Genomic DNA, 18,555 nt, shown 5'->3' with positions numbered 1-18,555 from the left:
TAGAATATTTTTTTAATCAAGTTTTAGGCCACTCAGTCTTATTCCCATTTGAAATATAATCAGGGCCGGATCCAAAATTTCCCTACAGGGCCGGGGGGCATTTTGTCTAGGAATTTTTGACAAAAGGTCTTTACTGCCAAATCACAGTAATTTTTTCTCAGGAAAAATTTGACAAGCAAAAAAAAAAGAAAAAAATGTAAGTTGCCTTTTCAGTACTTTTTAAGGGGGGCGAATGTTGACTTTTGGTATATATTTACATTAATCATGCAAGTTGCAGGTATGATCACCTTCTCAATGACTCTTAAGACAAGCTTCTGCAATTAATAAAATATATTGTATTTACTAGATAATTTGAACAACTGGACCAAATTGTGGCAAGATTAATGAGCTATATATAAGTGACAATGGGGAACCCGAGGCTGATAATGATATGATTTGAGCAAAGAAACGATAAAAATTTGATCAAAATCGGATAAGGAAAAACAAAGGTAGAGGGGACCACAGGCTGCAAAATTTGACAAACATTTAAAAAAAGGTTATCGCCCAAATGTAGGGTAATTTCTAACCCCAAAACAATTGACAAGAAAAAAGAGGGGGTTTTCAATAATAAAAGGTCATTTAGTCCTAAACACATGTATCATTTCAATTGTGAATGATTCATTATTTTGTTCTCCATGAAGAAAAATAGTAGGGTGGACATTTGGTATTGTGTCCCCCTATTTTTGGTAGGGGGACACGTCCCCCCCCCCGATTTCCTCCCATAATCATCCCTCACATCCTCGTCCTTCTCACCATCTCATGCACCCCTCTTATCAAGAGTCATCATCATCATCTCTCTTATTTATATCCCTCATGCACCTCCTCTTCCCTCTCATCATCAAGGCCCACCCCTTATCGCCATCCCTCACATCCTCATCTCCATCTCTTTCCCTTTGTCCCTCTCATCATCCCCCCCCCCCTCATCAAGAGTCATCAAAGATCCTCATCCCTCTTATCATCACCATCTCTCACCTCCTCGTCCCTCTCATCAAGGCCCACCCCTCGTTATCGCCGGGATGCTATCATGATCCCTCACATCGTCGTCCCTTTTACCCTATATCCAAAACTCTGCTCTCTACACAAAGGAAACTCAATATAAAAATTAAAAATGAAATTGGCATGCCCACACAGATACACCTAGAACATTTTCACATTTCGGGGGCAGGAGTGAAAATGCTCGGAGCCCCCATCCACATATTTTTTGTTCGGCTCAAACATCCACACCACAGTCACACTCAAAATCAAAGAAACTGAAGCATATTAATTATTGCAACTTAAAACTCAACTCTCTACACCAGGGAAACTCAATATGAAAAATAAAATGTACAAAAAATAATAAATTTAAAGTGAAAAATTAAGCCCCCCCCAAAAAAAAACAACATTTTTTTATTGAGGGCTACCCTCAGCCCGGCATGCCCACACAGCTACATCCTGAATATTTTTCGCATTTAGGGGGCAGGAGTGAAATCGCCCCGAGCCCCCACCCACGTAAAAGTATTTTTTGTTCGACTCAAACATCCACACCACAGTCACATTCAAAGTCAAAGAAATTAAAGCATATTGATTATTGCAACTTAAAACTCAACTCTACACCACGGAAATTCAATATTAAAAATAAAATGGGAAAAAAAGGCCTAAAAATGACCAATTTAAAGTGAAAAATTAAGCCCCCCCCCCTCTAAAAAAAAAAAAAAATTATTGATGGCTAGCCTCAGCCCGGCATGCCCACACAGCTACACCCCGAATATATTTTTTTTCGCATTTCGGGGGCAAGAGTGAAATCGCCCCGAGCCCCCACCCACGTAAAAATATTTTTGAGCAACTCAAACATCCACACCATAGTCACACTCAGTCAAAGAAATTGAAGCATAATTATATCATTACAATCTTAGAGCTCGAAACCAGGGAAAATCAATATAGAAAAAATTGAAAAATATATATTTACAAAAAAAGGCAGAGCCTATACGACACTGCCAAGCTTCAAACTCGAGTTCACTCTCTCTCACTCAGTCAAGCTCAGCTCTTTGCTGTGCACGCCCACTTCCATTGTGGATTCGGTCTGAATCCCACCCCGCCAGTTTAGGCGGCCGAGCTACGGAGAATTACGATGAAGAGCAGCGGACCGTTCATCGGTTGTTCGCTTCTTGCGACCAGAGAGAAAAAGATGAAAAACTTGATCAAAATCGTGCAAATACACCAAATTTTATCCTTGTGATGAGAAAATGGAGGTAATGGAATACAACAAAGTCCATCTTCTGCGATAAAAGTGGTACTTTGAGGAGAAATGATCACAAAATCAAGTCAGTTATTGAGCGGGGCCGAGCCGAGCACCGACACAGTTAATACACGCGCGCCTATGGGAATCGCGAGCTGTCGAAAAACGCCTAAAATTACACTTTTTTTTTATTTCAGCGAAAAAAAAGTAATAGAAAGTGAAGAACATTACCATCAGACCATATCTCTAAAAAATCTTTACAAGAAATTTCGAAATGACGGAAAAATAGACGCAAACTTGTGGAAAAAAAATCTCGTACTGGGTGGGACAACTCGGCCCGCGGTCCGAGATGTCCCGTGGTCCGAGTTGTCCCTGATTCCTTTTTTTGTGTATTAATGCGCATGCGTAGCAGGCTGCATGTCATATTAATGAATATTACATTATTTGTTATTTTGTTACCATCACTTCAATTCAAAGAATTTAAAAATAATAATAAATGAAGAATATATTATTCTTCAAAGCTTTTGATTTTTTTATATATTACAAAATAAAAAAAATAAAGTGTATGAAGATTTTGGATGGAGTCTATTGATCCTCCCATTTTCACTTTCACAGTCCCACGTGTAGTATTCTGTGTGCAGAATTAATCTACGATTTAGATTTCCCTCTAAAAAGCTAGTTCTGCTTTAATTTTGATGGTCGGTAGGTTATTTCGACTTATTTTCTAGCTACAGAGAAGATATGGCAAAGCCACAGTGCCTTTTGCTGCTTAGTTCCAGTTCAGAAGGTAATTTGGGGGCTCGATTTATGCTCGCGCAAGTTACACTACATTACAAGTTAAACATTGCAGTGAAGTTGGTCAATACAATAGAAAAAAAAGAAAAATTAGATAAAAATAGAGAAACAAATGAAATGATGATTGATGTCACTAGAGTAGACACTATTTTTTTAAATTCTTTTGACACTTCAATTGTTTTGTTATTTTTAGGTGAGGATACAGGTTTCCGTAACATCATATATAAACTGGAAGTCAGAGTTTGTTTGGTAGACTTGTTAAATGTATGATGGGGTGTCCAAACTTCGCGCACTTTTCAAAAATATTCATCAGGCTTAATTTTGTTCACAAAATATTCATAATTTATACAAAACCAATTCAAGAAATAGTTACCACATTGACGGCAAGATCGTAAACTATAAAATCATGGACGAAAATGTAAAGTAGGTCAAGGGGTTTCGCCGTTATCGCGATCTCAAAATTCTATTCCGATCGGCGAATGCAGGCTGTGCTGGAAAACCGTTCAGAAAAAGTGTGACCTAACTTCGCGCACCAAAGCTTTTGTAGAGATTTAAACAAAAAATCAAGCTCAAGAAGTGAAATATTTATATCAGATTGATGGCAAAATGCTATGGAATCGGTTAGTACCACATTTAACTCACATTTTTGATGATTTCTGCTTGCAAAATGGTGATATCGTTATGCTTGTTGATTTCTTCAAAACGGGCGCTAGCGGTGACAAATTTGCCGATCTTTTGCCAATATTTTCATGAATACTGAACTCATCCTAAAGAAACTCTCATCAAAGGGTAATTTTAGGTCGCTTTTCACGTTGATGATGTCAGATTTTCAGGATATTGGCTTGTTTTTGAGATAATGACCGTACGCGAAGTATGGACACGCGCGAAGTTTGGACTCACTGCCATATTCTAGTTTTCTACTCAAGTTTTTTTTCTTCAAAATCTAATAGGGCCTAATCTATTTTTATTGGGGAAGAAGGTATTGTGACACCTAGACAGCTGGCAGCCGTCTGTTTCGAGGAGTTTTTTAACATTTTTTTTAAAAATTCTCCTCGTACACAGACGGCTCGCTATCGTGCAGCCACCATTAGGGGACTTGCAATGCAAAATCCCACCGTCGGGGCTTTTCAATTTTTGTCTTTAATGAATAAAAATTTCGAAAATTATAGTGACCAGAGTGCAAATTTATATTCCCTCTTGGCATCAATTACCAAAAAACGGAGAATAATGAAGTTAAAAGGAACAAAAACAGTGACTTACCTCAGCTGTCGCGCAAATTCACTTCCCCGTTTTATCCGATCTTAAGTACATAAACATATGGCCATTGAGTCCCCTGTACAGATCGCGCTAGAACTTCGGTCTCTGTATTTGGTGAGTGAAGCCAACGAAGTTCAGCTGAACAACCAACAAAACAGAGACCGAAGCTTTTGGTCTATGTGACACCATACCCACAGTCAGATCTCCAGGAGTCCAGCTCCAATATCATTCTATAAACTCTCAAACATTAATTCAAACCGTTTCCAAACGATTTTATTTTTTTGTCCAATAATTGAGCATATAAATGTTTGTATTTTTCACAACTTGATAGAATTAGGTAGATCAATAATGTGTTAGCCATTTTTTACATTCAGCAGTGCAGACTCATTTTATTTATTTTGATTATTTATTTATTTGTAATTCGATTTATTTCACATTGTATAACTTTTTTGTTCATTCATATTCATTAGACTCTTTTTTTTTGGGGGGGGGAGGGGCAGAGCTACCAAGTCTCACGCATTATGCGTGAGACTCAAGCATTTTGGACTCTTGTTCATCCCCTAAAATCTATTTCTCACGCAACTATCACAGCCTATCCCCATATACGTTGTACACAATGTCTGTGATCTCACTCAGATTCACAGAAAATCTAACGCATACCTGGTCTTTGAACTTGGCTTCTCTGGAGGGGAGGTCAGGGCTAGCAACTTTCAAAACTAAACATAAAATCTAGATCTACTCCAAATTCCTTCTCTCCATTCTGTTTCGCCTCTCCTATGCTCCGAGTCCTATGCTAATGTCCCCCTTTTTCACCAATTTTGCACCTTTCAATGCATGACTACATGAATTTATTATTTTCTTTGTGAATTTGATTATTATAAGATTAACTTGAACTACTGGATGACATCAATGTTTTGGGAAGATTGTCTTACTTATTTGCTATTCTGGACACTAGTTAAGCAGTATAATCATCAAACCATACGTGACCAATATCCCGACTCCTATCTCCTTGATCTTTGCTAGGTTAATTAGGTTTTTTTTGCAGAACGATTGGAAAATAGACTTTAACTGTAGATCTAATGTATCTTCATTAGATGTAGACATATCAGTTAGGCTTGATCTTGATGATTATTCTTTTGAAAAGAGAAAGAATTTTTGAATGTTAAATATTTTTATGAATGGGACTCTCCTATTTCCTTTTGATTTATTTATTTATTTTATTTATTTATTTATTTATTCATTTATTTATTTATGTATTTATTTATTTATTTATGTGTTTATTTATATTTACTTCTTCATTTCTTTCTTTCTTGCCTTATTTATTTATGTGTTTGTTTATTTATTTATCTATTTATTTATGTATTTATTTATTTATTCATTTATTTATATATTTATTCATTATTTTTATCATTCATTGGGGTGAGGTGGAAGTTAATGAAAGTTTTATAAATTAAGTGGTGAAGAAAGTTGTTGAGTTTCAGGAATAAGTCATATCTGCGATAAATTTGCTCTTTGATGTCTATTAAGTGTTTTGTTCACTTTTCATTCACCGTCTTAATTTTCCCTTTTGTATCTTTCTTTTTCATTTTCTTCCAATTCTTTTCATCCTTATGTTTTTTTCTATCTTTATGAATTATAGGTGGAATCCAAGCTCAGTCCTTCATTCATGCATTCACCTTGGCCCATTCAGCCTTCAATGTACAAATCACTTCTAAAGAGGTAAGTTAAAATATTAGATACATTTATGCATGTGCATGTAGGGCAGATCCAGGATTTTCCAAAGGGGGGGAGGCACATTTTTTCGGAGGGAATTTTTGACAAGCAAAAAAAACAACAAAAAAAGGAGTTTTAACCCCAAAATAAGGATATTTCGGACCGAAATAATTTGACAAGCAAAAAAAAAAGGTGTTCACTTTTAAAAGAGAGAGCACACCTCTGTTTTAATGTCATTTTTACAATACAAATTTTTATTTTGCTTCTCAAGGGGGGGGGGGGCACGGGCCGGCAGTGCCCCCCCCCCCCATCTGCCAGTGGGACTATGTAATATGTGTGTAGGGGCAGGAGACCACAGCCAATTTACTTCGTCCAGTGGGACCCCAATTTTTCTAAGGGAGTTCCCCTTTCTGTTCAGAAAATTGGTCCCCTACCTATACTGGTCAATCCTAGACCTGCCTCTTTTCAGGGATATATATTTAGTCTGCTGTGCAAACCCTTCCTTCACTTGAGTTAAGTGGTCTGAATTATATGTACCCTACATTGATTTGTGTACTGAAGACCCTCTTAAAGTTTTCTATATGCTAGTCTTGTGTGAAGACCCAAAGTTTCAATCCACTGTCTGTACTTCAAGACTAGGATATATCCTTTTGTCAGTTCCTCTATTCCATTCCTTGTTTTTATCTGGCAATAAGTCATGATTGACTGTTTTCCTAGTTTCTTTCTTTTGAATTTTGCTAGTATCTTTCAAGTCTTTTGGTGTTTTTTTTTCAATTCTCCTCTGTAATTTTGTTTGTGATGGAAAGTATTAACCATTTTGTCTTTTATTTTTGTCCCTTTGTTTTTCATTTCTCTCTCCGTGTCTTGTCCTGTCTCTCTCTCTTCCTCTCTGTCTCTTTCTGTCTGCAGGGTAGACTAGGAGACTTTGTAGGTCATGATGAGAATAGTAAAAGATGGATCAGTGATTTTCGTTCTAAGCCCTACTCGATGCCTCTCAGACTGGACGCAGTTGAAGGTGAGATTAAGACAGTGAGTCCCCTTTGTCTACTAGCAGTGCATCTACCTCTCTGAATGTCTTGTAACACGCTTGTCTTATTACGCGTGGGCTAAGCCCGATTGGCCTATACTCTGAAGTCGGATTTAAAGGGAATTTCACCCTGACAATAAGCTGCTTTAAAGCAGAAAAAATTTAGAAATACATGTATATTGATGAAATATTTTATTCAAGTCCATTGAGGAAGAACAAAGTTATGAATTTTTAATAATGTAAATTTTAACTTCATGTGCAGCTTCTCCATATATCATAAATATAATCTCAATATTCTCTCATTTTTATTGGTTAAAGGAGAAGTTCACCCTGAAGGAAATTTTGTTGTAAAGATAGCAGAAAAAATAGTAAAAAATATTGGTGAAGGTTTGAGGAAAATCCGTTAAAGAGTAAGAAAGCTATTAGAGTTCAAAGTTTTGGATTTTTAACGTCAAACGAGCAGCTGCCCCATGTGTTATGTAATACAAAATGCATGAATTTCAAATTATTTTATGGTTCCTGATGACTGAATTTTGTTTTCTATTCATGATCGGGTGTGAAATGATTTGTATATTGATATACAAAAGGTACAGTGAAAACCATTTTCAATTTTCGGAGAAAATGACATTTCATTGATTTTTTATCATTCGCTATGTAGGAATGCTACTTGCATATGACGTCACAAATCAAATAATTGACATTCTATTAACTTTTGAATTATTTGATGAATTTTTCTCAAACCTTCGGCAATATTTTTTATTATATTTTCTGCTATTTTTACAACAAACTTTTTGTCAGGGTGAACTTCCCCATTAATGATGAATACATTTTTTTTTTCATAAAAGAGGGTGTGACATGATTTTTCTGATGATATGTCCACCCCATAACTGAAATTATTTTTAAAATTTGTATTTTTGGAAAATTGTTTTACACAACATGTTGAAGAGCGAGCTCTGCTCATCTGTAACATCATAAAATAAAAACTTTTAAACTTCATAACTTTTTTTATTCTTTGCCAGGTGTTCATCAGGCCTTCACCAAGTAAAATTAGTTATTTCATATTTTTTGATTTTGGACAAAGATAGTTAAAGCGATGAAGATCCATCTCATACAACAATATCTGAGAGAGTTTGGTTTCCTGATTCCTCTTAAAATGCTTTTCCTCCATTTTCAGCCTCCAGATATGCAGCCTTATTGATACCAGACTGTACAGGCGCCCTCTATGATTTGACAAAGGACAGGGTTTTAGGTGCCATCATCAAACACTTTGTTGCTGAAAAGAGTAAGTGCAGTCAGCAGTCAAGTTAATTGATTTTAATTTAACTTTGAAACATCAAATTTTTTACGATGGGGGGGGGGGGGGCGGTGGAAATCACACACCAAGTCTGCCTACCAAAATCTGCATAAATATGCCTTCTTTATGAAAGTCAAATACTGAAAGGAAATATGTAACGGCCTGTTGATTCAAAAAAATTTTGCAGTCCCGAGCTAAGAGATTCATTTTCAGCTATCTCCCTTGTACACCTAAATGTAAATGTGATAACTGTTCAGTTTTTGTATGCCTAGGTCCTTTGTGAAAAACATGATTGTCATAATGTATGAATCAATCTGATAAATTTGTGGAGCATGTTGGCTGAAACTTTTAAATTAATTTTGATTTTTTTTCTATTCAAACTGTTAAGTATATAAAGTTTGTTTATGATAGCAGAGTGCCATACGTAATGCCATAAAAATAGATATAAATTGCTATTGATCTACGTGCATAATTCCAATCGCTTTAATATTTTATATTCGTAGCAGAAAACATGATACTCTTAAGTACTTCATCAGTTTCAGATATGGTTAGCTTTATCTAAATTTCCTTACATTTTTTAAAATTAGCAATGATTTTTTTTATGCTTCAGAACTTATATGTGCAATCGGATCAGGGGTGGCGGCTCTCTGCTCCACCAAGTCCTCAGAAACAAAGTCATCAAAGTGGTTATTTGCATCTTACTGCCTTACTGCGGTAAGTATTTTACTGTGCTGGTCTTGAGATTAAGAAGGCGATGATGGTAATGATGATGATGATTGTTATGATGATGATGGTGATGATGATGATGATGCAACATTGGTAATGCTTATCATGATGATGGTGACAATGATATTGATGCTGCTGATGATTATGGCGATGGTGATGATGGTGATGATAGTGATGATGATGATAGCAATGGTGATGCATTGATGATGATGGTAATGTTAATAGTAATGGTCAGTGGCGGACCATGAGCTGGAAGAGACAAAGCATTGGAGGGGCACAGCATTGTTCGCAAACAATATAGTGCCCCTCCAATGCTTTGTCTCCTCCGGGTCACGGTCCGCCACTGGTAATGGTAATAGTGATGGCGATAAAGATCGTGATAGTGATGGTAAAGTTGAAAATGATAATGATGATAATAATTGATGATGAAGATGGCAATCATGGGGGGGGTGAAGATGATAAATGGAAATGATGAAAATTGAATATTTAATTCACATAGCTCCCAAACCCAAATAATAATTTAATCATAGAAAGACCATTTAATAATATTTGATTTTGGGGGGATAAGTCGGGAAAGACTAAGGTATCATTTTTTAAATGTTTCACATGGAGAAACAATGTATGTATGCCTCTGATCTGTAAAGTATACTTTCATTACATTGAATTTTCAGCCCTCGGTGTACGAGTTGGCGAGATTGTCCTCTTTTTCCAGTCTACCCGTCATTCTGGAGGATTTCATTAAAGACAATGCAGGGAAATATACAGGTAATAATTATGATGATGATCATTACGAAAATTTCCCGTGTGATTCTCGACCTCACTTCGGACTGCAAACTGCGGTCGCATACCCCGTTTTGCGTTTGCAAATCTCAAACAACTTTTCCAACCCCGGTAAACCCATCTTGGCCAGATAATCCCCTTGTCTCGATTTCACCACCACGGGCCAGCTAAACGAGCGTTGAGCCAAGGACGAAACGATAAACAACAGCTGTGCTATTACGTAAGACTTGTCTGCCTGTAGAAGGATCTTCGGAATGAAATTATTGTATTCGATATTAATCACGTTTTCAAAGGCATATTACATTCAGACATCCAATACTAGTCCATTTTCAATTTCGAACGAAGAAAATCGACCTCGAAATAAGGAAAGTATGCGGAATAAAAATTACGGTATGCTTAGCATGCAAGGACCGCGATGCATCCCATCTAGTTTCTGTTCGTATAGCAAGAAAATATGGGATGCATGCCGTTCACTCGCGCAACGATACAGTCTTAACGAAAGAAAGGAAGGAAGGAAGGAAGGAAGAGAGAGAGAAAGAAAGAAAGAAAGAAAGAAAAAGAAAGAAAGAATAAAAAAGGAAAAAAAAGTTTCTATCAACGCGTGTATACATGGAACTCCATGCACTCAACAGAATGCAATCCATCGTGTGTGGCCCCCTGCTGTGACCGTTGATGCTGGGGTGTATTATCTTCGGACCGAGGTCAAGAAACAGGTGTTTCTATACTTAAATTTCATGCTTGAGGGCAATAGGGTTTTGAGAAGAGATTTAATGATAAGGGAAACTTGGGGTATACTGCTCTTAAACGCAAAATTTTCATCATGATGAGGAGGGTGGCGGTGGTGGGGATGATGATCATCATCATGACAATGACGTTGATTATGTTGATGATTGATGATGTTGATGATGATGGTGGTGATGATGATGATGATGGAGATGATGGTGATGTTGGTGTTGATAGTGGGGATGATTGATGGTGAAGATAATGTTAAATGATTGATGATGGTTATGATAAAGTGGGGATGTTAATGATGTGGTGATGATGAAGATGATGACTGATGATTGATGAGTACGGGGATGATGATAGTGAAGATGATGGTGATTATGATGATGAGAGTGATTATGATGATTGTAATTGATGGTTGATGATGGTGATGGTGGTGATGGTGATGATGAGGATGCAGATGATGTCGATGAATAATGATGGTTGAATAATAATTGATGATGGTTTTGATAAGGGGGAGGAGGTGAATAATGTGATGATTGATGATGAGTATGATGAAGAGGATAAGGAGGATGAGATGAAAATAAATCACAGTAGACACACTTTCACTGTCACTTACACCAAGATCCCCGAAAAAATCACCCAAGTTCCCAAGAAAATCGCATCTTCTACTATTGTTATTTTTTTCAGCAGAAAACTTACAATATAAAATCAATCTGAGCAAAATTTGCCTCTTGTTTTTCACGTCCAGCAAGTGAAGCCGGTGCTATTCATGTCGTCGTGGACCGTTGTCTCATCACTGGACAGAACGAAGCGTCCACGATCATGGCGGTCCAGAACCTCATATTAGCCACAAACTCAAGGTATGCTCTCATTATGGGCTGCATTTAAAGGACAAGTCCACCCCAACAAAAACTTGATTTGAATAAAAAAAAATAAGCGAAACTTTAAAATGTCATAACTTTCTTATTTTACATCCGATTTTGATGAAATTTTCAGTGTTATGCTTGTTGAATTTTTCTCTTTTTATTCAATTCAAGATTTTTTTGGGGTGGACTTGTCCTTTAAGTTACAAAAATTCATTGCTGTCCTCATCAGGGACCCATAACAATAAAGCTTAGCAATTGATCATGAGGGAGATACTTATCATACACAATAATCAGTGGAATTAATCGTAGAAATATGTCCTACAATCGGTCACTAAGCTTAAAATTTTATGGCCCTGGGGGGTGTTTCACAAAGATTTAAGTATGACGTAGAGTCGCACTTAAACGTCTAGTTGCGCGTAGTATAAAAGGCATGACAGCATTGGTCAGATCATGCCAAGAGGACGCGCACTACTGAGTATTGATCAATAAGATTGCGCGTTGCATATCATGTACGCGTCGACATTTAAGTGCGACTCTAAGTCATACTTAAATCTTTGTGAAACACCCCCCTGGTCACCTTGAAATTTTATGAATCATTTATATCATATGTTTGGAGGTTCCCAAAGACATGATAAAACACTGTTGTGCTTTTTTAAAATACTCTGTGCACATGGTGTAAAGTCCTCATTATTTCACTGTAGGATCTCATTCATGCTTTCTTTTTTTTATCTTTTACCAGGCAAGGGAAACATGTTGGATTATGATTCTGCGGTCATGTACTCAAGAATAGATTGATGTCATCACAATGCATCCATCATATTGAGTGGCTTTGAATACTGCCTTTTTGCTCAAGCACGATTGAGCTCAGCAATATAGATCAGAAACTTTTTTGACACCTAAAAAAAATTTGTGGTGCTGAGGTAAGAGACTATTAAGGGTGTTGCAAGGCGATCAAAATTTGGGATTTGATCAAATAGGCCATGCAGTAATTAGCACAAGGGCATTTCTTTGCAAATGACCTTTTTTGGTCAATTGTATAGGTACTGAATTTATGGTATTTTTAAAAAATGATGATGTTATGTAAGCTTGCCTGGGATACCAAACTGTCCGCTTCATAGACCAGGTGACATGACTTGTAGGTTACGTTGATTTTCAATTGGAAAGGCTTCTTTTACGTAACTGACTGTCATTTTATCCCTTTTCCAAATACCTAACATGGCCATACTCTTTTGTTTCTATTCTTTAAATAGGATAATAAGCATTCTTTAAATTAGCATTTGAATAATTACTCTCATCAGGCAGAAATCGTAATTTTGAAATGGCTCATACTTTTTGCATGTTAGTGCAAAGTTATTTGCCTAGACTTGCACAGTACTTGCAAGTATCCGAAAAAAAAGTCCCAAAGTCAATCTCGCTTTAAGTGCATGATGCAGCTGAGAATGCCAAAGCGTTTAACCTCGGTATTTTATTAGAACAGATAGTATCAGAATAGATAATGATTTATATTTTTTAGGGGCTCTCTTTCTTTCCACATTGGGGCAATTTTCAAATTTTTTTTGGGGGGGGGCTATTTCTTTCATTTTAAGTGCTACTTTGTAGTGGTAACAAGTAATTATGCAGTGAAAGCAAATATCAATATTCTGCCATCGAACTTTAGAATATTGATTTTCTAAATAAAGTTTGAATATTGTTATGTTTGTGACAGATCTTGGGTCAACTCTAGAAATCATGAGGGCAAAATCGCCTGTCACCCTCATTTATTTCCTATGCTGGATATTTTTTTATATTATATGATTGAATGGTTTATTTATTTATTTATTTCAATATTCACTGAAAATAGCAGCCAAAGGCTGAATTACATTCAGTTTACAAATGGTTTATATACAGACATTTTAAAAATATACAAATTGGAACAAAATAGGTAAATATCAAAATTGTTCTACAAAATAATTATACATGTATGAAATAAATTGAAATAGTCAGCATATGAAAGCCTCAGAGAAAGAATAAAGTACATGTGAAACATGTTGGAACGAAAGACGGAATGAAAAAGAGGAAGACAGGGAGACAGGAACAAAGTTAAACAGGTTGGGTATTTAACAAACATGGAAAAAAAACACCATCGGTAATAGTAATTATAATGCAACAAATGGAAAACTGAGGAAGAAACAAATTATATTGGGATACGTGTTTTTAAGCCAGTGCAACTAACGTAATTCAGAACAGTTCAACGATGACGAAAATTAACATCTTGAAGTATGAAATTATCCAGGTAGGTATGATTTGTCATAATGAAATGATTTTGTTTTTTCCATAACGGAGTATTTGGATAAAAAAAAGAAGTGCCTGAGTAGTTTAATTAAAAGAGCATATAGAGAACAGAGTTCTTTAAAATAAGTGTTTGTATTAACCTATGTATATTGGATGGCTCAGAAATATTCCAAGAGTTGGGGAAAATATTCCACCTATCGCAGATGAGTGGAATATTGCCCTTAACGAGTGGAATATTTCTGGTATTTCATGAAAAAAGCCATACAATAGAATTATTATCATCTATCCCACCCCTAGCAATCAAAAAGAGGGAGAAATTTGATTAAACAAGTCGTATCACTTATAACATAATGGCATCATCACTTCATAAGATAAAATTTGGTCGTTGACATGCGACTTGCAGGTAGTTCATTATGACGTCATCAAGCGTAATTGTGCTCTATGCTGTGCACAGCATTGCTTTCCTTGTTGTGAGCATTGTATATTTCACGCATTTGCGCATGTGCACTGTACTGTTGAATATGCATGCTCTCATATTCAATAGCCAATTTTGTACAGGAGTCTATGGGATGTTCTTCTGATTTCAGTCATTCTAGGGATACGCTCTGATACTGCACAAGCAATTGATGCAGACCAAAATAGGTGTTTTTAATCTATGGCTAAAACGCTCTTTATGGATGATAATATATTATATTTTGATACAAATACAGAGATAATGAACAACTCATTCAGCCATCATTCAGCATTACTTTTTTTTTCTTTAGATCATATCAACTCCAATAAGAAAACGGGGCATTGCAATTTGAGAAGAATAAGACAATCATGTGTTCTAGGTAATCTAGTGTTTCAGACTTTTCGCTTTGAAACCGAGGGTTGTGGGTTCTAATCCTAGGTATGGCGCATTTTCCTTCTGCTTTGAAATTCATTGCCCGAATCCCATGGGAACTAGATATGTAAATAAACTAGATAAAGGATGCTTTATCATTGCTTTATTATTATCTTTAAATCAGACTAAAACCTATCTGTGTTGTACTTATAATGGCGTGCACCACCTCACTTCATTTCTGATTCTTTGTGCCTGATTTGCGCAGTATTAATACAGAGTGGGGTTTTAGAAATAAGCTATTGCATATATTTAATGGCCTGTATGCTGATGTCAGGTTTAATTCAGACCATGGTCTCTTGCCTAAAATTATTGGAAGCCAAAATTAAAAAATTCTGTTTATATTGTAGATTTCTTATGTTTACTTTGTTTCCTTTTGCTTTCACAATGAGCGCAAATACTTCAGATATCTTTCCCAGACAATTATGAACAATTTGGGTGTCATATGAGTTAACGAATGGAATGTGTTCCGTTGGGGATGTGTGCCCCAATTGGCTATCCATAGTTAACCCGGCCCCTCAACAAATTGCGCGATGTTTTCACCGCGTGAAATTGGGAGGCCCCCCTCCCCCCCCTCCAGCCTTATGAACTCCCAAAATACCCCGGCCTTGATAGGGTTAAACCACAACTTCAAAAGTTCAGAATACGGGCCAATGTATTTTTCTTTTGCTGTTCACTTACTTTCCTTAGAAGAATAAAGTAACTATTAGGAATTTATAAATACATGTATGTCACTGCCTTGTAGTACATTGTAGACTTTTCTTTGATAGCACAAATATAATGCTTGATGGTGTACAATCCGAGAATTAGACCATCTTCTCATAGATCAAGTGGGTTTGGGGAGCATTAGTATAATCCATTTGCACTCTATTTGAAGGTCCTTGGATCAAAGCCTGGTCTCAACTTGGATTTTTTTTCTAAAAGTGTTAAATAAAAAGAGAGAACACTCCTTTTTTTCAAGTAAAAGGGCTTTGCCCTTCATTATCTAAAGTACGAGTGGAAAGACTTCTTTAGACCAGATTTGTAGTACCATCAGAGAAGAAGCAAACACTGGGAAGTGTTTATATCTATTCTCATATATTCCATATTATGCCTATCATTCCATTGTTGACTGTTTTGTGTTTATGCAGTATTGGTTCTAGGACACTTTCATGTATGTGCTTTGTAAAAACTGATTTGTATTGAACAAGAATGAACAACCAAAGATTATGAATGTAAATAAGATTTATTTTGATAGATATATGTATATTTACATTAAAATTCTTACAAGTATATGTTATCTTTGTGGGGGCATCATGGTCTAGTGGTTGTGATTCTCGTCTTTCAATATGAGGGATGTGGGTTCGATTCCAAGCCATGGCATGTTTTCATTCAGCAAAAAATCTGGCATCATTGTGCTGCACTTGACCTGGAGGTGAATGGGTACCTGGTAGGAAGAAATTCCTGGAGTGCTTGATTGCCTATATAGGCTAATGCTGTGGTAATGATAACAGCAATTTGTATCTTCAGGCAAAAAGCGATTAACGAATTCAGCTGTTATTATTTGTATTGATATAGCTATTATTATTATAATTATTATTATATATGCATTCTTTCTTGTATGTGATTTATAAATAAAAATGATTTCTATTGAACAATAATGAACAAATAAGAATTATAAATGTAAATAAGATTTATTTTGATAAATATCAGATATGATTTACAGATTTATAATAAAATTGAACAGAAAGATACAATGTTGGTGTCTTTCTCTTCTGTGAACTTCTTTGAAGAAAGCTGTGTAGAAATGAAGGTGAGTGTAGGCATGTGTGTGTGAGTTGGTAATGACCTGCTTCTGAGGACATTTCCTCACATTCTGCCCAATATAAATGGGGATGTACTGTACAAATAACCATATTAACCAATTTCCTAAATCTCATTTAAAGTTATTTTGTGCATAGATAGTAAACTTTATATTTGTAGAAACGTTTCTGTTCTGCCAATTAAGCTCAGTCTGTGTGTGTGTGTTTAGGGGGTTAGAAGAGCGTCCCCAGTTAGTGAACTTTGCTCACGTTGTGTCGGAAAATGAGCCAGGTTTGTGGATTAATAACACTTTTCAGGGTATATGAGACCAGACACATACGTCCTCACTTTGGTGATTTATGATAATTGATGAGTCACAAGAATGTGTGTGCGTGATAGAGGTGTGTAGGTTTGTGTGTGTGAAACAGAGACAGAGAGAGGGTGTGTGGGATATAGCACAGTAGCAGATCCAGGGGGCACGCCTCACCCGTACCCCCCCCCCCATGGGCGGAAATCCCAGGGGGACGTGTCCCCCCTACTCAAAATAGTAGGGGGGACACAATATCAAATGTCCCCTACTATTTTTGGTCTTTTATGATGGTAAGAAAAATATTCTACATCGAAATAGAACATGTATTTTGGGACGAGATGACCTTACTTTGGTTACTTATTCGAAAATAAAAAGAATCTTTCGTGCCACTGTATAACATTTTCGCTCGCGCTCGCATTTCGTGTTAGGCGATTTACATATCTTGTTCAATATGGAGTTTGAATATCAAATTTGGAATTGAATATACAAAACACCTCGGAAATCGAACTTTTATTATTTTGTGTAATTTACAAATTGGCTTTTAAAAAGTGCTTTGTAAAAATGTCAGTTTTATGGTCTGAATGTTAACATTTGCTGCTTGCGTTGCGCGCTCACAAATTTTGATTTATCAGGTACCTATTATTTTTGTGTATTCCATAAAGTTTTCAAAATATCTCTTTTCAGGTCTGATTGTCAAGACGTATCAGCTAGCGAGTTGCACGCTCGCATTTTGATTGGCGAGTTATAATGATAAATGTTTCAATATTGATTATACAACTAACTACTTAAAATTCCCTTTTCATGGCAGTTTAACAAAAACTTTAGCTCGCGATGATGCATCCTATTCATAATTACAAAAGTGACATGTCCAGTTATGCAATGATATCATCAAACTTCGCGCCCTCATTAGGCATGATAAATGTGATATTAATTTAATAATTAAATTGTCCCTTTTGTTTCATCTCGCGCTTAGCAAGAGGAAAAGGAAGATAGTCATCATTTTCATATGATGACATGTCGTAAGGATGCCCCGGTTCTATGTCAAAACTCACAGTAAAAATAATAATATCAGCTCTTTTTAAAGTGAGTTCCATATCCACCTTACAATTTTTCTACAAAGTGCTGAAATTGACTCTTTTTTCAGATCGGAATATCAAAGTTTAATGATTTTCATGATTAAAGTTGTATTTAGAATGCCTAGATTCTAGGTTTAAATATGAAACACGCTAGAGCATGTTTATTTAGATACTCAACTTTTTTTCTAATTTAAATCATCCAGTTTCAGATCACAATATCAAAATATAAAAAATATCGCATTATTAATGTAGGAAGACCCCATATTACTCATCCTTTTGATGATTTACAAAACATGAACAGAGTGGCCCATTTTTTTTACTGCTCGCGCTTCGCGCTTGCATCGTTAAATGATATAGCTATTCTGTTCACGATTACAAAAACTGATTAACATTTTCAATTCTTTCTTTCGAAAGTTCAAAATTTTTCAGCTCGCGCTTCGCGCTCGCATTTTTTGATTGTTGAAAAATGTAACGACATTATGGCTAAGTCCAGGCAGTCCTTAACAGGTACCTTTTCAACAGGTACCGCTATAAAACGTATATAAAATTTTCTGTTTGCACTTTGGGCTCGCATCATTAATATTCATCCTTTTCAGGATTTACAAAACATGAATAGAGTGTCTCGTTCAGTAAATATCTTAGGACTAAATCTCGAAATTTTCCGCTCGCGCCTCGCGCTCGCATTAATTGTTACTTATATACCTATTCTGCTTGAGTTACAAAAAGTGCTTAGAATTTCCATTCTTTAGGTGAAAATGTAAAAACAAAAAAATCAGCTCGCGCTTCGCGCTTGCA

At 36.1% G+C, this 18,555-nt stretch overlaps 1 protein-coding gene across 1 annotated transcript; it reads left to right on the top strand.

The window, feature by feature from the left end:
* The first annotated feature begins 2,846 nt into the window (after positions 1-2,846).
* Positions 2,847-12,702, top strand: LOC121421660 (glutamine amidotransferase-like class 1 domain-containing protein 1). Its single transcript, XM_041616427.1, has 8 exons — positions 2,847-3,041; positions 5,946-6,025; positions 6,929-7,034; positions 8,221-8,328; positions 8,951-9,054; positions 9,738-9,831; positions 11,321-11,432; positions 12,178-12,702. The coding sequence occupies exons 1-8, from the start codon at positions 2,996-2,998 to the stop codon at positions 12,200-12,202; spliced, it is 675 nt and encodes a 224-aa protein (XP_041472361.1). The 5' UTR covers positions 2,847-2,995; the 3' UTR covers positions 12,203-12,702.
* Positions 12,703-18,555: the final 5,853 nt, after the last annotated feature.

The sequence above is a fragment of the Lytechinus variegatus genome, chromosome 9 (assembly GCF_018143015.1).
Source record: "Lytechinus variegatus isolate NC3 chromosome 9, Lvar_3.0, whole genome shotgun sequence".
Lineage (NCBI taxonomy): Eukaryota > Metazoa > Echinodermata > Echinoidea > Temnopleuroida > Toxopneustidae > Lytechinus > Lytechinus variegatus.
This window is presented reverse-complemented; position numbering and strand designations above follow the sequence as displayed.